Genomic DNA, 26,169 nt, shown 5'->3' on the forward strand with positions numbered 1-26,169 from the left:
GACTTTCAAGAAATATATGAATTGGATATCATCAAAAAGAGTTTCAATCAATATTAAAATAACATTAAATTTTCATCCCTCTCTCTCTAATGCAAAAAAATTACATATTTCAAATTAAAAAAACATAACAAAACAATGAACACAAATATTTCTGTGGTTTAGCAAATTGTCATTTAATTTCTAGTAATGAAACCACATGTTTCTAAACATAAAACAGGTTTCATAAAATAAATGATATAACCTGACAAGTTTCATAAATCATCGGGTTTACATCATTAGGGTGTACAAGACTTGTATAAGAATGCTCGGGGGGGAGTTTACACACAGGATGTCAAAATCTTGAAATCTTATACATTCAAAATCCACTTTCATATTGTAATCATGAAGCAACATTGCAGCTTTGTTTGTCAGAGCTGTCAGAAGTGGATCAAGAATTTTGTTAATCATCTTCAGTTCATACCCATATCCCTCTAAAAGATCATTCATAAACAAGATTTCAAAAATGCAGTTACATGTCAAGAATGTTATGGACAAAGTTGCAACACTGTTTCGTGAGTACAATGTTAAAGTGCCCCCCCCCCCCGCTTTTTTTTTTTTTGCCAATCTTGTGCAAAAACAGCAAAGGTCATACTGTGTCAGGACACAGGTTATGGCAGTACAAAGTTTAGTATTTAGAATGCTGGATCTACATATATACAAATCCCTGATCTGTCTTTGCCATAAATGTCTTTGAATAAATTAATGTTTTTTAAAAATCTAAAAACATCATGCAATCTGTCTGCAAACAGTCATCCCACTTATGTGTGAGATGACCATGGGTCATGGTCATCTCACACATTCTTACAGCTGAACTTAAGCATATACACCATGGAATGTGCATATAGTTAGGTTCAGATACAGAGGAAGAATGTATCTAATGTCTCAGACAGAGAGTGAGGCTGTGTCAAGATGTTTTTCAAAACTCTCCATGATGACAAAGCAAAAGTTGCCCATCGTTTGGAATTATTTAAAATTAAATTTTTCAACAAAAAAATTAAAATTAGTTCTTGATTTTAATTTTCAACAGAGGCCTTGACATCACTTCTTTAATATACCCTTGAATGACACCTAACACCTTTAAACCCCACCCACGACATCAGAAACCTCTACAGTTCTGCCATCCATGCAGGTTACTTCTCTTGAATGAACAAAATATACAAAGAGATAGAGGGTACTTGTCAAGAAATCATATTCTTCTGTAATTAATTATCCAAGCATGAGCAAAGTTCGCACATGAAGTATCTTCCTGACTAGGCTACTTTTATATAGAAACTAATGAGATCACATTAATGCAAAGCACACATAATTTCAGACATGAATAATGCTATGCATTATAAGATACTAAGGCAATTAATGTGAACTCATTAGCCTTTATGTAAAAGTAGCCTAGTCATGAAGATACTTCATGTGCATACTTTGTTTGCTTACGCTTGGATAAGAAGTGGAAGATATGAATTAAAATTAAACTTGCCAAGCATATAATTTCTTGTCAAGTTTAATTTGAATTATAACCGAATGAAAAAACTTTCTACAGATATAGACTATAGCAAAGGGGTCTCCATTCTTGCCTCCATGGCCAATTTTTACACAGACAGTTTTGAAAGCATATCCGTGAGCATACTTTTCAAAACTTCACCATCATCAAATTACTAATATATACCCTCAGGGAGTGTACAAGATATTACGATAGTACTACATGAAAATATAGGGCTCTGGGAAAGCTAGATTTACTTTGCAAGGAGATGGAGTGATACTCGTGTGACATCCTTGGATTAGTGGAGATGAGCTGGCCAGGATCAGGGGAGATGTAAAAACAGAATAATAATGACAAGATTTTCAGCAAGACCATTTAACATCATGGCAATTCAGGTCTATTCACCTACTTCAGAAAGTTCTGAAGAAGAAATACAGTTATTCTTATTCTATAACAACTTGGAAATAATCTTGAAATCAGTATCAAAGAAAGATATACTAATTATTGGAGGAGATTGGAATGTGAAGATTGGGAAAGACAATGAAGGATGAGAAACAATAATGGGCAAATATGGATATGGAGAAAGAATGCTTGAATTTGCCTTGAAGCATGACATGGTAATTTGCAACACACATTTCCAGCAAAAACAGACTGCAAGAAATGGACATGGCAGACACCAGATGGAAGAACTAGTTATATATATATATATTTAGTTGTGTACATACATGTACACACACACACACACATAAGATGGAGCCAAATATATATATTCAGTTAGATGAAAACATTGACCAATCTGTTTGATGACTTTATATATGAAGATCTTTTGGTAATTACTTCATATAGATGTAATGCAGCTACAGTGACCTTAACATGCTAGACATGATACTCATAAACAAGAGATGGGTCGTATCAGTTCAGAAGTGTCGAATGTTTCAAGAAGCAGACATAGAATTAAATCATAGCTTAATGATTGACCGTTTCTCTTCATTATTCAACAAAGCTTACAGTTCTGGAATGATTCTAGCTCTATGACTTTCCATAACCAATGACAACAAATCTCCTTACCAATCTCCAGTAGTATGAGGATAATCTAGTGAACTTCAACAGCATCAAAATACTGTCCTGTTTTATTTCTCATAAAAAAAAAGACCTCACCTTACTGAAGCACCATACACCATCCTCACATCAGATTATTCTGACGTTGGGAAAATTTTAGGATTTATTGAAGGAGAGTCCACTCCTTCAGAGGACCAAGGACTTATTAAGAGAGAGAAAGGCCACTTTTATGTCACCATGACATACAATTTCCCGCATAATCGCTAGGTTTAAGGTGATGAACATACTATAAGTAGTAAAGATAGAAGTCTTCTTCATGTAACATTCTACATGCTCTCATTTATGGAATACCAAGATGCACAAAATGTTTTCATGTATATTACATAAAGATTCCAATGGACTACCACAAAATGTCTTCTTGTTCAGCTATACCTTATTCAACTGCATGCTCAGATGAAATGCAAACACCAAAAAAAAAAAAAAACTTTCTCTCACGCACAATCACTGGAAAACACTGCTAAATGTACTTCAAAAAGTAAATTCTTGAACTTGTAAACTATACTATTTCCATCAAAATAAGTAAACACACTATACCGGCATAAAAAAATGTGAAAGACTTATGGAATAAAACATTAAAAAAAAAAAAAAAAACACACTGTGAGAAAACAATAAGATGCAATTACTAGTTATATATATATATATATATATATATATATATATATATTTAGCTGTGTACATACATGTACACACACACACACACATATACATAAGATGGAGCCAAATATATATATTCAGTTAGATGAAAACATTGACCAATCTGTTTGATGACTTTATATATGAAGATCTTTTGGTAATTACTTTATATAGATGTAATGCAGCTACAGTGACCTTAATCAGTAATAAGATCTGAAACTGATTTATTTTATTTTTTTAAACAAGCCTTATAAACTCAAGGAGTTATACAAGCGTGTCCAGAGCAGGCTTTTACAAATACCCATGCCCATGGTGAAACTCTAACCCATGACTGTTGGTTAGAGAGTGGGCATGTTATGCTGTCATAACTTTTATAACTTATAGATCAGCATTTAGTTAGCCATAGTACTTTTATTATTGTGAATGGGCAAGATAATAAAAAAAATCCTGCTCTAGAAATGATTGTAAAATTACATGTTGAAAAATAGTGCGAAACTGTGAATTATGAAAATGTTTTTGATTAATTCAAAACTGATTTATAGTCTATTGAGTATTATAAAATGATTGCAATTTACTGTATGTTAACTGCTTAGTCAAGAATATGTAAAATATGTTTGATTGAACAGTCAAAACATAATACTACACTTCTAAACATATTTAATGTAAGTTTTCACTTTTACTTTTTCTTCTTCCTTTTTAATTATTAGGTCTAGTGGCCTGTTATGGAGCTGTCCTTAGACCTTCCAAACCATACCCGTCAAGAGGATAAGGTGGTTAGCCCTATGCCTCCCATGTGTTCCCGGGGCCGGTTTGCCTGTTCTGGGGAACAAAAAAACCCCAGAGTTTCCAGTTGAAAAAAAAACCCCTACCTCCCTATGAGATCAGCTAACTCACCTTTCATCAAAAGAGACCAGATAAAGGTTCCTCACATCACAGAGGGAATCGAACCTAAGTGTCTTTCCAACCAAAGGGCTTCATCTATACTGACTAAACTATGGAGGCTCTTTTAAATTAAAAATTGCCACAGAATGTTTTTCTTCTTAGCATTATGTCCTAATTGGTGTGGGGTCTGCTGATTAATTAAATGAGTCTACTTCTCCCACGGTGACCCTTTCACTTATACTGCAAAGATAAATGCATATTACGTAGTACTATCACCCTTTCGGGAAATTTACCATCCAATGACAAATTACAGACTGTATAGGATAGAATAGGAGTCAGTTCTGGTGCACAGACCTTCAGGACAATTGGAGGAATGCCGTCAGGGCCAGGAGACTTTTTTGTGTCTAATTTAGACAACAGGTTTATGATATCTTTTTGGCAAAAGGATACAGAGGGCATTGTATGTTGGGCAGTTGGAGGCAAAATGTGAAGCCAGGAGGTTACCTTTCTCTGTGGGTAATGTTGCAATTGAGCCACCTGGGTATGATAGAGGTGGAAATAGCGTATGGCAAAAGTTACGACCACTTGCCTTGGCAAGAGACCAAAAGGCACGGCTGCCATTTGGACAGGCCGCAAGCTTCCCATTCAAATCCTGTTTTAGAAGTATCGATAATTTTCTCGCATCTGTTTCGGGCTTCAGTATAGGCATTGAAGGAGGATTGGGTTCTTGATTCGAGCCAGTTGTGGTATGTCTGATTTTTCATTTGTACAGCCTTGGCACATCTTTTGGAGAACCGAGGTTTAGTTAGGGGACAGCAGTTCAGAGCAGTGTGGGGAATGTATGTTTTCATGCCAGTGAGGATTACTTGGGTGATACGTTCAGTGCATATGTTTGGACTGGAAGACCAGAAACAATAATCCAACTATGGAAATGAAGCATGGTAGTCTTGAAGACTGTCCCATTTGGCACTGTTATAATGCCAAACTACTCTTGTGTGAAAGTGACTGTGTAAGCGTTGTTGCATGGGGGAGAAGATGAGCACTAGGCTGTGGTCAGAATTACCCAGGGGGCTCACTACATTCACTGTATATTTGGAGGGGTCATTAGTAAGGAAAAGATCTAGGGTATTTGGTCAGTGGTTTGGGTTATCTAGTATTCTGGTCGGCTTTTGAACAATTTGTGTAAGGTCGTTAGTGATGGCAAATGTTTCAGCAGCTCTGCATGCAGGATCTGTACAATTGGAAGAGGAAAGTAAATTGGTGTTATGGAAGTTCAAATCACCCAGGAGGATGATTTCGCTGTTAGGAGAGTGGGACTGGAGAAAATCGACTTTTAAGAAGAGGAAATGAAAGAGCTCAGAGTGATTGGTGGTATTAGGAGAGCGATAGAGATAGCAGATGAATTTGACTGAATGGGGCGAAGGATATCTTCAGCCAAAGAACAACGAAGTTCGGCAATTCTCGGTTAGGTGCTCTCTGGCAGGATATGTCAGAGCTGATATATGCACAGACACCACCCTTCGGTCGAAAGGAGTTAAATATTGTATAGTTAGGAAGGTTGAGATGGATGGTGCTGGGGGAAGGTGAGATTTGAGTTTCTGTTAAAAAGAGTAGGTGAGGTTTGGTAGACTGCAGATGGTAGTAGACGCTATTAAGATTGGAATTGAGGCCAAGGACGTTGGTGAAGTGGATATGCAAGGTTCTGTGAAGCATGGATTTGACCTCAAAGGTCTTGCACGTTTCCTATGCAGTGCCTGCATACTGGTGTTCTTAGTGGCTACTAGTGGCGTCACTTGGTTTTTGCACTGGTTTGGTTTGTTTGTAGTCTATCATCCAACTGTTGTCTCCATTTTGGCATCTTTGTTCTCTCTGGGCAAAGGTTAAATCAGGTCGAACATGTATACACGACTGGGGGGCAAGTGTCCTTTAGCTTGTTGCTTATCGCCATTATAAATTTGGATGTGTTTGTTAGTGTATCACAGGTCAATTTCATGAGACGTGGAAAGTTTGTTCCATCCTATCTTTTGTTTATGGGGACAAAATTATGGCATTTGACGATATTTCTGGGATTAAAATTGCATTCTCCTGCTAGTTTGCTGATATCTTCTTTTAAGGATTTACCATTTTCCGTTGGAAAGTTCAGAATAACGGCGTCGAGTGTCCTATTTTCAGCCTCGAGCAACTCGTGTACCTTTGATGCGATTAGTTCGCAAAGTTCGTTAGTAGGCATGGGTGCACATGCGATTGGGCATTGGTCGTCAAGTATCTCGAGCTTAGTTTCCAACTTTTAGATTTTGGAGGAGAAAGTACTGATCACAGTATTAAGCTGCTGTTCGAGGTTTTCAACTCTTTTGCCAGGAAGTATGTAGCCAGCTGTAACAGAAATCGCACAATATACCTTTTCTTCCTTTCTTTAACTTCGGTTTTACAGCTGTGGCACTTTGTAATGTCATTCAGTTTGTTGGCGATCGGCAATACTATGCTGACGGGACTCGGGTTAATCTTCTATTGTTGGCCTCTGTTGCCGCCATCTTTACTTCGCACAGTAGGCATAACGCTTTCACGTGGTTGTTTTTTTTAGTTGTAAAAAATAACTGATTTAATGGACTATGGGTACTTACAAGTTGTGCTGAAGTAATTGGCTTCTTAGTACACTCTGTTAGTTTTCCATTTACTGCTTATTTTGCACAAAAAACACATGCAATTACAATAAAATGGGGGAGCACAAGTTTAACGTAACTTATTCACAGGCACAACCTGTGATTAATCTGATATTAATAATGATGTAATTTTTTCATGTAGTATCATTATGGTTTGATGAGGTTGTACATAATATACTGTATAAATTCATGATATGTACCCCAAGGGTACATATCATGAATTTGATAATGATTATATTGCAATATAATTTGTCCTTGAAACATAGATGACAATAAATAAAGAACTGAAAGCATAAATCTTCTGAGCAGATAAGTAATTTCTAATATATAAAACACACACACACACACACACACACACACACACACAGAGAGAGAGAGCACAAGTAGGAGTGGATGTGCCTGGAATCGCTCCTCTTTTTACTTTGATTTTGTGTGGTATCAAACAAGAAAACTGGCTGTATCTGGTACCAATTGAAAGCTTGCATGGTGCTCTCTCTAACAGTGAGTAATGTACTCCATAGTTTCAAAGTTCTAAATGTGTAGGAGTGAGTTTTAATCTACCTTTATGGACCAAATACTGCTGGTCAGACTGCATCTATTGTTCAGCTACCATTAAAGACAACGTCCAGCTCTAATAATAGGATTAACTCCTATAGAAAGAGCTAGCATCCCCCCTCTCCACTGGGAGGTATAAAGGTCATGAGAAACAATCCCTGAAATCTATTTCCAAGAAAATGTCACTTCTAGAAACCAGCAACAAAACTGAAGTACATTTTCTTAACCACGGTACTGACCAAGATGTCTACAGACGTCAAGGTTATCATGGATGCAAAGTGCATATTAAAACTGTAATACCATTGATATTACATTGAAATATATGATGGATATGAAGTGTATGAGGATGCGTATTTGACCAATAATAGCCGGTAACTTTGCACCTTAGAAAACTTAGCAGTTCCATAGGAAGTTATAATACTACAACTTTGGGTAATATTAAGATGGCAGCATGAAACGAATTAGAGTTCGAAAAGCCCTCGATTAGCTGCATAACATTGCCAAAGTAAAAAGTAACCTAAGATGTGATGTAAAAAAGGACATACTAACTGCAGTGAGCGAACTAAAAAGGCATTCAATAAAATTAAACTAAAGTATCAATATAACTACAGATTACTACAAACAGGCTAACTTAGCTCAGCCCACTCAGCTATACTCGCAAGTCATTAAAAAAAATGCTAAAAACAAAGACAAATCTGAAAACAATCCTTGCTATAAATTAATAGTGAAACCAATAGCTCAACTAAAACACGAAGAAACCAAAAATATCATAAAAGAAAAAAAACAGACTCAAGAAAAATCAGAATCAGAAAAATGAAAGGTATTAATAACGGAGGAGTCCTCATTGAATCAAAGAAAAGACCGACATAGACTTGCTACATAACAAAATCTCTAAGGAATGCAGACACATTAGTAGTAAATCCCAGTAAGAAACGTCTTCCAAGGCTAATTATACGTGATATTCCCAGTGAAATTGATACAAACAACTAAACTGACTCAATCCGCATGCAGAAGGAAGAACTCTTCCATGGCAATACAAAAAATGATGCAATATTGCATAATTTTAGAAGCCAATGGTGAAGACCAAATTGCTGAAAACCGGCTTTAAAAAACTGTGGAGAATTTGCCATTGTGCAGACTATGTAAGAAAAGACCGCCCAGCATACAACAACAACTACAGACAGCTCAAAATTCGAAACACAGATTATGGAAAGCAATAATAAAGCTAGAAGAAACAGCACTACTTCCCTGGCATGCCTTCAAATAAATCTTCAGTGCTCTATCAAGGCTATAAATAACTTAACAGAAATCATAAATAGAAAAAAATATAGGATTAGCATTAATACAAGAATCCTACAACATAACAACAAAATATGCAACTTTCCAACTAATTATAAAATATTTTCCAAAGAATCAGAAAGAAAGAGAGTTGCAATACTCATGGTCAACCCTGAAGTCGAGGCAACATTAATTTCTCAGCACAGCAATGAGGACGCGGTACTTATCGAAATTAGGTACAGAGAAATTAAAACTTTTGCTGCAAGTATGTATCTAAACTAATATGCTGATATAAAATACGACTTAGAAAAAATGGGCAACATTGTGGATTTTACCATCAACCATGGCTTAATTCTTGGAATAGATAGTAATGCCCATTCGGTTTTATGGTTTAATGAGAGCACAAACAATAGAGGTAAAAATTTGGGAGAGTTCTTACCATCAAATTCCCTACACATACTAAACAATTGTAACACTTCATCACTTGAAAATACCAGAGGAAGCAGCTTCATTGATCTGACAATAGCAAGCAATGCTGTTTAACCCCAGGTTTCTGAATGGAGATGCAAAGAAGAGAAAAGCTGTTCTGATCATCGCAAATTAAGTTTCATTATCAGTAACAAAAAATTTAAACAGAATACACAACACAAACCATCACATTAACATCAAGTACTTCACCAATAAAACCAATCTAGAGATATTTGTAAAAGCATTAAAAAGAGAATTTTCATACCTAATCTCAGAGCATCACTTTAATGGGATCAGGGAACAACAACAACAACAACTCAGCTTAGATAAGAACCTAGCCATCTGGCCACCAGTACAAGCCGATACAGACTTCCTTGCTTCTGCACTTTCATCAGGTCTGAAAAAAATCAAGCGAACAAACACTCAGAGCAACCAAGAAGCCAAACATCGATGGAAGAAAATCAGTACCCTGGTGGAACGACGAACTAACAATCTTAAGAAAACAGTCATCTGAGTGCATTAATATGCACTCAGACAACTATATATCAAAGAACATACAATAACCAAGATTTAAGAGAGAGAGTAGAAGACAGAACTACTATAAAGCCAAATACAGCTATCAGTCCAAAATTACAAACGCAAAAACAGAATCATAAAAAAAATTCTGTACCATTTCAACGGTATCAAATTCTCGGAATTGCATATATAAATTAGTAGCAAGCAAGAATAAGACAACACCTATATTATCAACTATTAAGAAAACAGACTTTAATTAAAAACTTAGCAGAAACTGCAGCTATTATGATAAAGAAGTTTATTCCCAATGATGATGAATCAAAAGATGAAGAAATCAACAAACTTATAAAGAATGAAAACAGACACAGATACTCCTAATGACGACTTATTTACAACTAATGAAATCGAGTGAGTATTAAGATCAATGGATCCAAGGAAAACACCTGGAGAGGACAGAATAACCAGCAATATACTCCTAAGAGCATTTGTTAAATTCCTCGAAATTAATAATAACAGTTCACAACAAATGACTAAAAAGAGGACGATTTCCTTTAGTATGGAAACGCTCTAAAATTATACCCATAATCAAACCAGGAAAATAAACATCTGACAAAATTAGCAAATACAGGCCAATCAGTCTCAAAAACATTGCTGGTAAGGTGCTAGAAAAACTTCTGCTAAACTGAATAATACACTATGTCTACTCAAGAAATTTATTAGTGTACTACTGATCTCACTCAATGTACAAGGAACCTTCGAGACTGCATGGTGGTCAGCCATAACCAATCAATTAAGAGATTTAAAATGTCCAAAAAAACTTACTTTATCTTACAAAAAAATTATTTTACAGACATAGATACTCCTAATGACGACTTATTTAATCCTAAGAAATCCATGAAAGAAGGCAAATGAGGCTGCCCGCAAGGCTCCTGCTGTAGACCAGGCTTCTAGAACATCCAATATGACTCACTATTAAGACTTCCTTTCACTACTGAAACAAAAGTCATAGCTTTCACCGATGATGCAATGATAATGATTTCGGGATGTGACAGCTTACAGTTAGAAGTAATGGCCAACAAAGAATTCTTTAAAATTGCAGAGTGGGCATGTGAGAAGAAAGTTACCTTCAATAGCACCAAATCTAAAGTGCTCCACATCTTAAATAAAAATCAAAACAGTCTGTAATGGTCTTCCTAAACAGGGAAGCTCTTGATGTAGCCAGTGAGCTTAAAATACCTAGGAATAACAATAGATTAAAAATTTACCTTCAACAAGCACATCTCATATGTTGACAAAAAAAAGCTTACAAACTGTAAACTTTCTAGCAAAGCCAGTAAGGATTACGTGGGGATTAGGCCAACAAGCACTGAAAACAATATATACTGGAGATATACTACCATTGATATCTTATGCTGCACTTGCCTGGAAACATGCACTAAAATCAAAGAAAAACTGACAAAAGGTAAACAGAGTTCAATGCCTTATAGCCATCCATATAATTAAAGGATACAGGACAATATCTTTTGAGGCAGCTTGCGTTATTGCAGCTCTAACACTGATCTGCCTGAAAATACAAGAATTCTCTATGTATGAAGTCACTTCCGGAAGTTATAATGAAAATTACAACATTGATCCAAATTGCCACAAACATCTGCTTCGCTACAGTAGGTGGTCTCACCCAGCTAAGAGAACATATATTAAGGAGAAGGAAAGCTCTGAAAGTGACAAATTCCATATATACATTGACGGAAGCAAAACCGGAGGGAATGTTGGTTGTCCTTCCACTGTATATAACAGGCAGTCCATTATACAAGAATGCTACTCTACACTGCATCCACTCTGTTCCAGCAATCAAGCAAAACTTGCTATAGTTCATTCACTTGCATATCTCCAGGAATTAAAACTTAACACCTCTAATAAAAAAAAAAAACACAATTTACAGTGATAGTAGAAGCACTATAGATGGCATAAGAAACCAGAGCAACCATATAGCATTAATAGAAAAGACAAGAAATCTGGTGTGGTAGCAGGAAACGAGAGAGTGGATCAGCTGGCTAAAGAAATGGCTAGAAACAAGTTACCAAAAGTACTCGAAATCTACTATAAAAACATTTGCAGAAGAAAGAAGCCTAGACTTGTGGGAAGAAGAATGAAAAACATCAAAAAATGGATCAACAACAAAAGAATTCTACAAGCATCAGAAACAGACTCCGGCTGAAACAACAAGCCATTTCTTCAGGTTTAACCACTCTACTAACAGGACATGGAAAACTAACACAATACCTACACAGATTCCATATCCTGGAATCACCATTATGCATTTGTAGTCCACACACACACACACACACACACACACACACACACACACACACACACACACACACAGACTGTTGACCACATACTTTACGACTGTTAGCTACTGGACTCCACCTGGATGCCCCTAATACAACATGTCATCACTTCTGGAGACAAGTGGCCAGTGTCAAAACAGAGATTTATTGAAAAGTATTACACAGAATTAATTAAATTTGCCAATAAGATCAACTTCCAGTCGTTGTAATATAACATAAATTACTGATATTGTATGAATTATATAGTGTAAATATATGTACACTATCAGATCAAAAGTATCCGGCCACCTCTCTGTAATTCGTAAACTGACATCCAGATGTCACTACGACCTCACTTACTGGTATAAAAGGAGGCACGGAGCTGTGTGTTGTTCAGTGATAAGAAGTATGAGCAGAATGGGTAGCTCAAGGGAGCTCAGTGACTTTGAACGTGGACTAGTTATTGGTTGTCAAATCAGTAAGAAATCTGTCAGAGACATTTCGACCCTCCTCAAGTTGCCCTAGTCAACAGTTGGTGACATGATCGTGAAGTGGAAACATGAAGGCACAACCACAACAAAACCACAGTCGGGTAGGCTGCGTTTAATGACAGACACGGACTGCCGAGTGTTGAAGAAGGTGGTTCGTGGAAATTGTCAGACATCAAGTAAAACAATCACCCAGGAGTTCTGCAATGCTACTAAGTGTCCAGCCAGCACCATGACTGTGCGTCGAGAGTTAAGAGGAATGGGTTCCAAGGTTGAGCAGCTGCCCATAAACCAAACATTTCTCCTGTGAATGCTAAACGCAACCTGCAGTGGTGTAAAGAGCGACACCACTAGACCATGGACAACTGGAAACGTGTGATTTGGAGTGATGAATCATGCTTTACCATGTGGCAGTCTGACGGGAGGGTCTGGGTGTGGCAAATTCCTGGAGGACGATTCCTGCAAATGTGTGTAGTGCCAATAGCAAAAATTGGAGGAATGGACTTTGCCCTGTCATAATATTACATGGAAATCTAAATGTGGAAGGGTACAAGGACATTTTGACCTGTTGCATACTGTCTACAGTAGAAGATCAATTTGGTGATGACTATTGTCTGTATCAGTATGGCAATACTACCTGCCATAAAGCAAGGTCTGTGAGGGAATGGTTTGTGGATGATAACGTTCCAGAAATGGACTAGCTGACTTAAATCCCATAAAACACCTTTGGAATGAATTAGAACGTGACTTTGCTCCAGATCCCAATGACCCACATCACGAACTGCTCTGGCTACAGCTCTTCAGGAAGAATGGGCTGCCATTCCTCCAGAGAAGTTTCGACACCTGGTAGAAAGTCTCCCCGGCAGAGTTAGAGCTGTCAGAGAAGCAAAGGGTGGACTCACCATGTATTAATGTCCACTACTAGAAAGTGTGTCACAGGGAAAGTCTGATTACAGTTTCGAGTAGGTGTCCGGATACTTTTGATTAGATAGTGCATATATAAAAGTAAAAATATGGATGTAAAGGTCGGAATATGTACATATAGATGTAAAAATATAAATGTAAATATGAATATTAATACAAAATTGGAAATATAAATGTTAATCAGTATTTGGAAGCTATATGTAATATATGCATTAAATACAATGGAGCATGTAGGAATAAATTACCTCCTGGTAGGGTTACTATTGGGAGGTAAATACACACACACACACACCTACCTGTGAAGACTGAGCTGCTAATGCTTGTATTCGGGGAATAACTTCCTCCATTAGTAATGTTGGCCATAAAACTTCTGTTACCAAACCACATGAAAGAGCTTGTTGTGCAGTTAGCTTTTTTCCTGTAACTAGCATATCAGATGCCTAAAAAAGACAAAATATTATTATTATAAATTATAATAATTACATTTATTTACCATGATCTGTGTTGATATAACTCCGGGTTAAATAATATTTTTTTTATCATAATTGATAAGACCAAAAATTTGTTCAAGAATCGAGCTAATCAAACAATCTGAATTAATTAGCATATTTATCAACTCAAAATGAACAAATATAAAGCAAATAACTACTACATGATATGAAGATAATTTTCACATGTAAACTTACAGCAAAAGAAGATTGTTGACATCTGTTATTAATTCACTCCACTCTCTTTCACACAGAAATTGTTTGTTCTGGAAGTTTTTTTTTCCACTTGGTTAGGATTATAATAAATTTAGTTTAATCCATTATCCAAGTGTAAGAAAACAAAGTTTGCACCTGAAGTATCTTCAGGACTGAGGCAACTCGTGGTAAAGGTGGACCAAGCTTTCATTAATAAGGGAAGGGCCACTACCCAGACCGGTTTCGAACTTTATTGAGGTCTCGTCAGTGGGAGCCAGACCCAGAGGTGTTGATACTAAGGTGGAAGCAATGGAGAAGTCATATTTACCTATAAAAGTTGCGAAAAGTTTGCTTACACTTGGATAAAGGATTAAACTAAATTTATTATAATCTAACCAAGTGGAAAAAAAAAAAAACTTCCAACATCTTTCTCTAAATTCAGAGTAATTTAATAACAAGGCGAGACACCTTTTGGCAACTCGTTTAGGTAAATATAACTTCTCCATTGCTTCTACCTTAGTATCAACACCTCTGGGTCCCACTGACGAGACCTCAATAAAGGTCGAAACAGGTCTGGGTAGTGGCCCTTCCCTTAATGCATAGCATTATACATGTCTGCAAGGAGATGTGCTTTGCATTATGGGAGATAATAAGACAAGGAGTGATGAGAGCTTTGTCCACCTTTACCACAAGTTGCCTCAGTCCTGAAGATACTTCAGGTACAAATTTTGTTTGCTTACACTTGGATAAAGGATTAAATTAAATTTATTATTGTTTGTTCTATTTGCATTTTGTACAAATTTTTCCATTGATGCTATTGATTATTGATTGGCATCAATAATTTCCCTGCCCTCTTCTAAATCTAAAACATGTACAGTCATTCAACATTCCTTCACAGTTTAACTTGAAACTCACAGGGAAAAAAACCTAACTGCTCTCTACTGTACCAAATCAAATATTTTTAGTTCTCAGAGAACAGAAACATGAGAATATATTAAATTTTGTGATGTATTTATAATTTGTATAGAATTATTAGTAGTTTAAAGTAACACCTTAAAAAAACTTTAATTTTTAGATACTGAGGAGGAAATATTTGTAATAGGTTTATAGCAAGACAAATATTCTGGGTTAGGGCAGTGGTTCTCAAACTTTTTACCTCTGAGCCCCACCTGACAAGAGAAAACAGTGTCAGCCCCCCCCCCAGCCGGTTTTATTTATCACAATAGTGATAAATAAAAGAGGAATTTTTCCATTGATGCTATTGATTATTGATTGGCATCAATAATTTCCCTGCCCTCTTCTAAATCTAAAACATGTACAGTCATTCAACATTCCTTCACAGTTTAACTTGAAACTCACAGGGAAAAAAACCTAACTGCTCTCTACTGTACCAAATCAAATATTTTTAGTTCTCAGAGAACAGAAACATGAGAATATATTAAATTTTGTGATGTATTTATAATTTGTATAGAATTATTAGTAGTTTAAAGTAACACCTTAAAAAAACTTTAATTTTTAGATACTGAGGAGGAAATATTTGTAATAGGTTTATAGCAAGACAAATATTCTGGGTTAGGGCAGTGGTTCTCAAACTTTTTACCTCTGAGCCCCACCTGACAAGAGAAAACAGTGTCAGCCCCCCCCCCCCCCCAGCCGGTTTTATTTATCACAATAGAAGTCATACTAAGTTTGACGTTTCATTCAGTTTATTTTGTGTTTTCTACAAACTATTTAACAGTTTTTAAGAGGTAAACAAATCAGCACAATTGCACTGAAACAAGCGACAATCAGATGTCATTAAGTCGCTGCTTTCAGCTACGCATGTATAGTGATACCTGGAAGAGGATGCGGACGCTGCTGAACTATTAACACTGCCTCTGGCACACGCGTTTTATAAGTGCGAGTGAAGAAAATAATTATTAGTTATTTTGAAAATCATGATAATTAAAACCTGTATCATCAAAAGTTTTTTTTCTGTATTTTTATTTGTTGTTATTTTTAAAACTGATTTAGGGCAGTTTTAATATTTATCTGTAGGAAAGTATGCCGTGTCCCCCTTTCGAGTTATTCTCCCCCTCCCCACGGAGTCGCACCTCACAGGTTGAGAAGCACTGGGTTAGGATAATCCCATGAAGAAACACTACTTCTTGTCTAGAGATTTCTTTTTTTTTTTTTTTTTTTTTTTGCAAATAAAACACAACTGAGTTTTACTAGCAATGAAATTAATAAGATTATCAGAAAGCTGCTCAAGAATGGTTCAGAGATCAAAATTTTGGGTTGCAAAAGTAGATGATCTGTGTAGTGAAAAGCTTGTCAAATGAGAAAGAAGAGTGTGCAAGGTTTTGTTGCATTACTTAGGAACAAGTTTAATATGTACTAATTCAAAGAGATGGTGACTTTGGAGTACTAACTTTCAGCACAATCAGCGAGGAACCAAAAATGAGGACTTAATTTACACAGATGTGTACATCAAGCTGCATGCATAGCAAAAACATAACAAAAAGTAAAAGATTCTGAATAACAAAAATTAGGTTTCTTTTACTTTTTTTCCCCCATTTAAAAAAATTGCTCATATCAATTAAAAGTTTCTCATATTTTCCTTCAGTGAACTTACATACCATGAATATTTCTTTTGTATGCTTCTATCAACAGGAATAATATTCAAAAGATATATTCCAAAAGTTCATAATTAAAAACCTTTATTCTTGACTTACTGTCCAATCACTAGGATGCTTTTTTCCCTGTTTGTTTCTAAATATGGGACAAAAATTTGGAAGAGTTCTTAGCATCAAATTCCCTACACATACTAAACAACAACAGCCTACTCAGCTATATTCACAAGTTGTTAAAAAATGCTAAAAACAAAGAAAAAAATTTTTTTTTTCTATTTATGACTTCTGTTAAGTTATTTATAGCCTCGATAGAGCACTGAAGATTTATTTAAAGGCATGCCAGGGAAGTAGTGCTGTTTCTGCTAGCTTTATTATTGCTTTCCATAATCTGTGTTTTGAATTTTGAGCTGTCTGTAGTTGTTGTTGTATGCTGGGCGGTCTTTGCTTACTGGCATGTGTTTGCAGTCGTTTTTGGTTTTAGCAAGCTTGTTGTGTGTTTGATTTTGGGAATTTATGCAGTTCATCTCGGACTTATTTCGTGGGCACTTGCTGAATTTATGTTCTTTAGAGCAGAATGGATAGGTGGTTTTTCCCCCTACAGTCTTGTGAATGATGGTGGAATTTTTAAAGCACCTCAGAATGCTTACATAGTCTGCACAATGGCAAATTCTCCACAGCTTTTTAAAGCTGATTAAAATCATAAGTAGAAAAAAAATTGATCTCTTTATGATTCAAAGAAACCAATAAATGAGACAGAATCTTGATGCATATTCAATACAACTTGAACTCACCATTATAGTTATGTGTAGTGTACAGTTAACAATATACTATTCAAATAAACCATTTTTGTCTGATTTTTTTCAAACAATGAATTCTTCATCAGTTCATATTAGCTTTCATTTATTAGATTTGTTATTGTTTCCTACAAGGACATACAGATAATTCAAAACAGTTATATTATTTGATTTACCGATAATCTTGGAAACTGAATATACAATTAGAAGATGAATAATGCTCAACAACATTCACTGTACCATATTCTTTTTAAATTAACCAACTACTTTTAATGTAAACAATAAAAATTGTTATTATTATTATTACTTGACACCTCCAGGGAATTCAAAGACTCATCAAGGGAGGGCACCTACTCTACAACTCAGTCTCCACCACTCAATCCACCAACTACCGCCCACCACCACTAGTATTTTCAGAGACAATCACAAACATCTATGTCCAAGGTGGGATTCGAATCCGCAGCCTTTGGCTGGAGAGTAGATAGTTAACCACTCGGCCAACCAGGCTGGCAAAAAAGGCTTAGTAAATGTTTCTTTAGTAGGCAATTAGAATAGAGTTAATAACACTCTTTCTCCAGGCAGGAACGGAACAGGCCACATCCACTCAGCTACACAGGCACTCTCAAAAATAATTATTATTATTACGTAACACCTCGAGGGAGGACACCTATTCTACAACTCTCTGTCTCCACCACTCCACTAACTGCAACTATCTTCATCATCTACACCGACGCCATCTACCGCTGACCACCATCATCATTTTCACAGACGATCACAAACATCTATGCCCACGGTGGTATTCAAACCCGCAGTCTTTAGGCTGCAAAGCGGATATGCTAACCACTATATACACATCATACTAAAACATACATCAGACCTTTCTAAGAATTCACGTGTAGTTTTATTATGCAAGACATGAATTCTAAGCTTTTACAATTTGAATGCCTGCTTTATTATTCACAAACTTTCTGTGAATTGAACACTTATTTACAGCTAGTTGGCTTTTGTAGCCTATTCCTGTATTAAATTTTTTTTACTCATATATATATATATACATATATTGTTATTAGGATTGACTCGGGATGTATACATTTATAAAATTAATATTTAACTGACTAGAACCCGACAAAGTATAACACAAACTTTAATAAATCACAACTAGTTTCATCAGCGTCCCGACTTCTTCAGGTGAGTAAGAAATAACACAAACCTTATAAAACTAACAAGGTAAAAGACATGGACCTTCCAGCTTAATAAAAACAAGAAGAATAGTAACAGTCATATTTGAATAGGTGACCGTGTGCTACTGTTAGCATGAGTTGAATGTGTGTGACAGCTAATTTTAGAGCACCAGTACTGGATTACTGCACTATGGGAAACAGGCAGATTGTAGCTCAGATTGTTCATGTGTGAAGGGTCCAGAACTATTTCTTTGGATTCTATAATTCATCGTTCAAATTCACCCTTGCATATATATATATATAAATTGGTTGTGTGGTCCCAATCAACTTGGTGTTGACGTTCTTCGAGGTTAGAGTTGGCAGAGAAAAGAACATGACTGGAAAATGCGCTCGCTCGTGTTCTACTGTAGGAGATGTCATGTCTATGTTCCTCAAGACGTAGTGAAATAGATTTATCTGTCTGGCCAAAATAAGGTTGACCACAATCACAAATAACTTTATAAACACCAGGAAAATGCAGTTGGTTGTGTTTTGGTCGACTCAGAAAAGAACGAAGCTTTGGCAGAGTTGTATAGTCGGTCTTTATATTAAATTTCCTCATAATCCTAGATAGTTTTGGGGTAATTGAGTTAATAAATGGTAACTGTATGTGAGTGATAGGGTTGGATTCATCTTCTTGTCGAGGTTGTTGGCATGGTCTCAAACGTTTAGAGATGTTATGAGATGAATATCCATTATTTAAGAAGGTGTTTTTCAGGAAGTTAAGTTCTGTTTGAAGGTCTTCATCTGTGGAAGTAAGACATCTTGCACGATGGGCAAGGGTGGAGATGATGCCAAGTTTTTGAGGAGGGAAGTGATGAGAATAGGCATGCAAATATCTATCAGTGTGGGTGGTTTTTCGAAAAATTGAAAATTTAAGACAGTCAAGTAATCTACTGATCTTTAGATCCAAGAAGGTGAGAACGCTGTTAATCTCTAGCTCTGATGTAAATTTAATGTTCTGATGTTGATTATTTAAATAGTTTAGGAAGTTATGTATTCCTCTAAAACCATGTTCCCAGATAAGGAAGCTATCATCTATGTAATGTAACCACAGTTTAGGTTTTAAAGTAGCTATAGAAATGGCTCTCTTTTCAAAATCTTGTAAAAAGATATTAGCTAAGACTGGGGATAGAGGGATGCACATAGTTTATCTGGGAACATGGTTTAGAGGAACTACAAAACTTCCTAAACCACTTAAATAATCAACATCAGAACATTAAATTCACATCAGAACTAGATTTTAACGGTGTTCTCCCCCTTCTTGGATCTAAAGATCAGTAGATTACCTGACTGTCTTAAATTTTCAATTTTTCGAAAAACCACCCACACTGATAGATATTTCCATGCCTCTTCTCATCACTTCCCTCCTCAAAAACTTGGCATCATCTCCACCCTTGCCCATCGTGCAAGATGTCTTACTTCCACAGAAGAAGACCTTCAAAAACTTTGGCTATTATGCTTTAAATTATAATACTTCTATTCTCATCTTTCATATTGCTGTGAAACAAATTAAAATTTCTTTCTTTATTCAGAAATATTCCGTGAATCTTTTCTTGATTTATGAGTAGCATTTAGTGATGTTCACTAAATTCTTAATGGTCCATGCGGTTAGCCTAGTGGCTTTGAGCTTTGCAACCATATGCCTGGGGAAGGAGTGTCCTAGGTTCGATTTCTGTCAATGACGTGAGCAGCTCAAGGATCTTCCTCAGTCACAGCCAAGTTAGCCGGTCTATAGCGTGGACAGCAGGGTTTTTTCTGCCAGTTTATCTGGTGTTTTTCATTCCGCAAGCAGGCAAACCGGTCTGAGGATACACACGGATTACAGTCAGGAATACTGACCCAGCCATAATCTGATTCGTCAGCCTATGCCGGTTCCGGAGCCAGATAAAATTTGGGGAGACTAGATGGTACCTGAACTTCCAGATAAAGGAGGAATGCTGTATCATCACACAGAATTTATTTTTATTTATTTAATTCTTAATGCAGCAAGATATAACAAATAGCAGAAAAAGCTCTATTTAAAAAGATAATTAGATTCTGCTTAGAAAAACTTGCAACATTCCACTGGAATTAATCCAGGTACCTGTGTGTATTAGTTGGATCAAATAGAAAAATTAATGAAAATGCACTCATTGAAACACACCTATATAACATATATTCCAACTTATAAACATAAAGGAAACATGCTACGTGGATTATTATTATTATAATTATTATTTCGGGCAACTCCAAGGAGTCGACAAACTCATCGAGGCAGGCCCTAACATCATGTCAAGAACAACTGTTCGACATTCACACAGTATCAATCATACCTTGCCTACAACTCATTCACACGCATAGCACCCACAACAGACTCTGGCAGCATATTCCACTCATTCACCACTCTCTAAGTAAAAAACCTAGCTCTAATGTCCTTGCTCAGCTTCCATGTATGGCCCCTATTCCTCCCACCACCAGTACTATTCTCAAAAATATCTTCTGAATTAATCTTATAGAAACCCTTCAGTAATTTGAATGTCTCAATCATATCACCCCTATTCTGCCTATCAACCAATTTTTGTAACCCACAAATCTTCAACCTGTTCTCATAAGGTTCATTCATTCCTGCTATCATCTTGGTCACTGGCCTCTGGATCCTCTCCACCTCTTCCCCATCAAGAAGAAACTCTGGTGCCCATATCTGGGAACAGTAGCGTAGATGGGGTCTTATCAAGGCTCGATACAGAGGAACAATAACTTGTTTGTCTCTGCTTGTTAAAGTATATTTCAGCAACCAAGTGAGTTGATGAGCTATTTAGCCACTTTTGAAATGTGCCTCCTAAACTATCCACCAACACTCCCAAATCCTTGGCCTCATCAATCTCCTGGAGTACAGTTCCACCAATGTGATATACTGCTGCTAATCTTTTCACCCCAAAATGCATAACCTCACACTTTGCCACATTAAATCGACATCCATTTTCCTTAGTCCAGTCCTCCAAACTATCCAAATCAACTTCCAAAATTTTGACATCCTGTGCACTCACTATTGCTCTACCCAATTTTACATCATCAGCAAACAAGTGAACACTTCCTCTCAGATCCTTTCCTATATCGTTAATGAACAAATTGAAAAGTAGTGGTTCAAGAACAGAACCCTTAGGCACGCCACTAGTTACAAGCCATCTTTTGGACTCTCTTCTTCTTCTGCAGCTTCTCCCTTTTAGTGGGGTCACTGTTGATAATGAGTCTCCTCCACACCTTCCTGTCTTGGGCTGTCACCACATCCAAGTTCTTCATCCTCAAGTCCTCTTCTAACACCTCCCTCCATCTCTTCTTTTGCCGCCCACGTTTCCACCTTCCTTGCACATCCATCTGCATGACCCTTCTTCCCACATATTCCTCCTCCCTCCTCATCACATGACCAAACCATCTCAACCTTGCCTCCTGTATTTTCGCTCCTAAGTTCGTAACTTTCACTGTTCCCCTGACATAGTCATTTCTCAGACGATCCTTTCCTGGTCACACCGCACATCCACCTAAGCATTCTCATCTCTGCTACTTTCCTGCTGATGTTATTTTTCCTCAGGGCCACAGTTTCTATAGCATATGTCATAGCTGGCCTCACTACTGTCTATAGATTCTGCCTTTCAGATTGATAGGCACCCTCTTATAGCATAACACTCCAGCCATCTCCCTCCAGTTCCTCCAACACGCTTGTATCCTGCATCCCACTTCCTTCTCAGCTCCTCCATCTTCTTCCACTGTTGAACATAAGTATCTAAAGTCTCTCACCTTGCTGATGACATTTCCTTCCAGCTCCAGATCTGTCTCCTGTCTGCCGCCCACTGTGCAACACATATACTCTGTCTTACTTCTGCTCAGTCTCATACCTCTCTCTTCCAGTACTTTTATCCATCTTTCCAGTTTAGTTCCTGCTTCTTCTCTTGAATCTGCAGACAGCAAGATGTCATCTGCATACAACATTGTCCAAGGTACATCTTCTCTCACTTCCTCTGTTACCACCTCCATCACAATATTAAACAGAAACGGACTTAATGCTGACCCTTGATGCAAGCCAACTGTTACTTGAAAACTTTCTGTCTGTCCCAGACAGGTCCGAACACTTGTCTTCACATTTCTCTACATTTCCCGCACCAACATGACATATTTCTCTGGAACCATCTTCTCCCTCAGACACCTCCAGACTCTACTCCTGAATAAACTACTCTCTGATATCTCTCCATCAACCACCCTCCTATCCATCTCACCAACTCTATATCCATCCCCATATGCTGCAGTTTACTGATTAGAATTCCATGTAGTAGCCTGTCAAAGGCCTCAGCAAGGTCCAGCAGAATCACTGTAAACCCATTACCCTTATCCAGTTCAGCCGTCACTATGTTATAAAACGTGAGCAAGTTACTGAGGCATGATCTACCTTCACAAAACCATGTTGTTTCCCATACAGTATCCCATTTTCATCTATCCAATCCTGTATTTTTTTCTCAACTAATTTCTCCAAGATCTTGACAATGATTCCTGATATGCTAATCGGTCGGTAATTTACAACAGCAGTCTTGGAACCTCCTTTATGCAGTGGAACTATTTTCCCCTCTTTCCACCCCCACCGGGACTAACCCAGACCCAAGACTCAAATTAAACAAAATGGTCAAGGGCACTGACAATTCTTTAGCCACTTTGCGTACGACACGAGCTGGTATACCATCCAATCCCACATATGTATTCACATTGAGGTTTTGTAATAGACTACTCACCTCCACTTCATTCACCACAATTCCCATATAATCTATTGGTTCATTCATTCCTGCAAGGTCACCACCTGGATGATATATTCTTGCAAAGTGCTCGCTCAGTAATTCAACTATATCAACTAATTCGGTTATCTCCCTATCATCAGCATTCTTTAAAATCATTCTGCCATATACATTTTTTCTTTTACTTACAACATATCGAAAAAAACTGTTTGGAATTCTCTTTTGCCTGCATGGCTAATGTTCTTTCATAATCCGTTTTTGCTTTTCTTACCACACTCGTTAACCTTCTGGTCTGCGCTTTATACCGTTCATGTGCCTTCTGGTCACCTTTCTCCTTAAATTCTCTCCATTGTTGTTTCTTTTTTTGCAGCTCAAGCTTAATTCATCGTTATTCATCCATTTAACCCCTACTTCATTTATTATTCGGGCTCTAGGTATACAGTCAGCCATTGCTTCATGCAAACACTTCCTAACCGCCTCCCATGCACTATCAACATTTAGCCCTTGCAGTTTTACATGCCATGGCACTGCTCCAATCAAACTCCTAAGCTTGTCATACTTACCAGCCTGATAATTCCACATGCACCCTGTGATTGGAAGGAGGGGACCCTATGATCACTCTCACCAATTGGTTGCAATGTGGTCATATTTGTTACAGCCAAATTCTCAGATGCATTACTAGGTCAAGCACTCTCTGACCCCTAGTATTTTCCATTACATGCTGTCGCAGATAGTTATCCCTTAATAATTGCATAAAATCCAATTCCATCCTCCCACATGTCCTCTCCTCCTTCCACTCATTTCTTCTATTTGTTTATGCATACCATCTCCACTATCTATTCCATCACCTTTTCTATAGCAGCAACCAACTGTATATTTTATTCTGCTAGTTTCAATCTCACACCAAATAGTCTCAAATGTGCTCTTTTCTCTATCCTGCAGTTCCACTTCTATTCTCCGTGGCTGTAGCTCATCAGCTATCATCAATAACACTTCTCCAACCATTTTATTCTCGCTGTTACTCCTGAACACACCATACCCCTCACATTCAATTCCACTAGCTATATCATCTTCTGTTAGCCATGTTTCACTAATGCCAATAACCTGTGGCCTGGAAGTGCCGACCAAGGCCAAAAATTCTTCCTTCTTGTTCCTAATACTTCTGGCATTAGTATATATGAATTGCAGACGCCCATTTGTCCCCTCCTTAAACTAACTATCCCATTCTGATTCGTAGTCTGTCGCACTCGCTTGGGCATATTACACACATTCATACACTCAACTGTTTCCCTACAGTCTGCATATCTACTTCTCCCCTACTTAATAACTCTAGTTTCCATGATTCTGCACATCCACTTCCACTACATTCGACAACACCTTTTCAAGTCTCCAAATCCATTCAAATGTAAACCATCCATCTTATATAAATCCTTTTGCCCATCGAACTCACTCCACACATCCACAAATTCCACACCACTCGTCCTGTATAATTCATGTATAGTCATTTGCAATTATGGCCCTCCTTCTATACTCTTTACTGTCACACCACGGCAACAGACTCACCATCCTAACTCTCTCACTCTGCTCTTTTGCTACCTCAAGCAATTCCTTCACATCCTCACTCATAGCCATTTTGTCTCCTTTCAAATCATTTGTACCTGCTACCACTATCAATTCTTTCACTCGCTGCTTTTGAATTCTAATTGACTCGCTTACATCCTGAACATTCGCACCAGGTTGGTACGATTTTGTTAAACTCTCCACTAACACACCTCTTACTAAGGAATCTCTATACAACACTCGCTGTTTCATTTTGTTTACACTCACTATCATACTCTTATTTTTTCTATCATACTTTTGCTGTTTATCAGTCGATACGCTCGGTAAACATTTTTGCCAATGCTCCAGATGCCGATTTGCCCTGTGTATCGCTCTGCGTAACTGAGCTATCTCACTCAATGCATCAATCTCATCATTTTTATTCTCCGATAATTCATTCATTCGTTCTGTATGTTTACCTTCATTCTCACTTTCAATGCCACTCTCACAGCTATCCGCAAATATCGCTATTTTCTCGATTCTCACTTTCGACAACGATATCACTCTCACGACATGATACACTCTTTAAATCCTCACATTCTTTACACTTTCTGCACACATTCACTCCACTATCGTTGTTTAACCAGACTCGAACCGCTCTCCTCAATGCATACATTTTGCAAACAGTACACTGAACAAATATGGTGACCTGCATGCCATCTTTGTTGTATTGCTCTTTATGGCGCCATGTGCACGATAATCATATCTATCAATTTACTATTTAAAATACTCAGAAAACACCCAAAAATCACCCAGACACGCTAAAATACGAAAAGTAAACTATGCAAATTCACCAATTATTACTCAAAATGACACTTATCTCTTTTGGAGCTCTCCACAAACACTACACGCCATGTCATTCTATAACGAAATACTAAATACTGTTCTGTGGAACTCTAAACAATATCATGTGCATTCCTTAAAAAAAAATCATATTTAATTTCTTATTTATTTCCGATATTTAAAATAAAAGTCCAATGTCAGAAAACCAACCATAAACAAATGGTTAGTTAACATCTCAGGACATCCTCAACTGATAATTACTCTAATCATGTTCTCTCTCAAAAGGACATGATTTTGCTACTATTCCTAACTAAACACATTCCTTATCTTAACTTCAACTTTATGAATAAAA

At 37.1% G+C, this 26,169-nt stretch overlaps 1 protein-coding gene across 6 annotated transcripts in view; it reads right to left on the bottom strand.

Annotated features, from left to right (window-relative positions):
• The window catches only part of LOC150100946 (uncharacterized), a 322,775-nt gene that overhangs the window by 85,065 nt on the left and 211,541 nt on the right, over positions 1-26,169 (bottom strand). For all 6 annotated transcript variants that reach the window (XM_090402231.1, XM_090402232.1, XM_090402228.1 and 3 more), the window contains one exon: positions 13,663-13,806. In XM_090402231.1, coding sequence (XP_090258357.1) covers positions 13,663-13,806 — 144 coding nt within the window. The remainder of the gene's footprint in view (positions 1-13,662; positions 13,807-26,169) is intronic.

The sequence above is a fragment of the Typopeltis vanoorti genome, chromosome 12 (genome assembly GCF_054136105.1).
Source record: "Typopeltis vanoorti isolate ZY-2024b chromosome 12, IOZ_Tvanoo_1.0, whole genome shotgun sequence".
Lineage (NCBI taxonomy): Eukaryota > Metazoa > Arthropoda > Arachnida > Uropygi > Thelyphonidae > Typopeltis > Typopeltis vanoorti.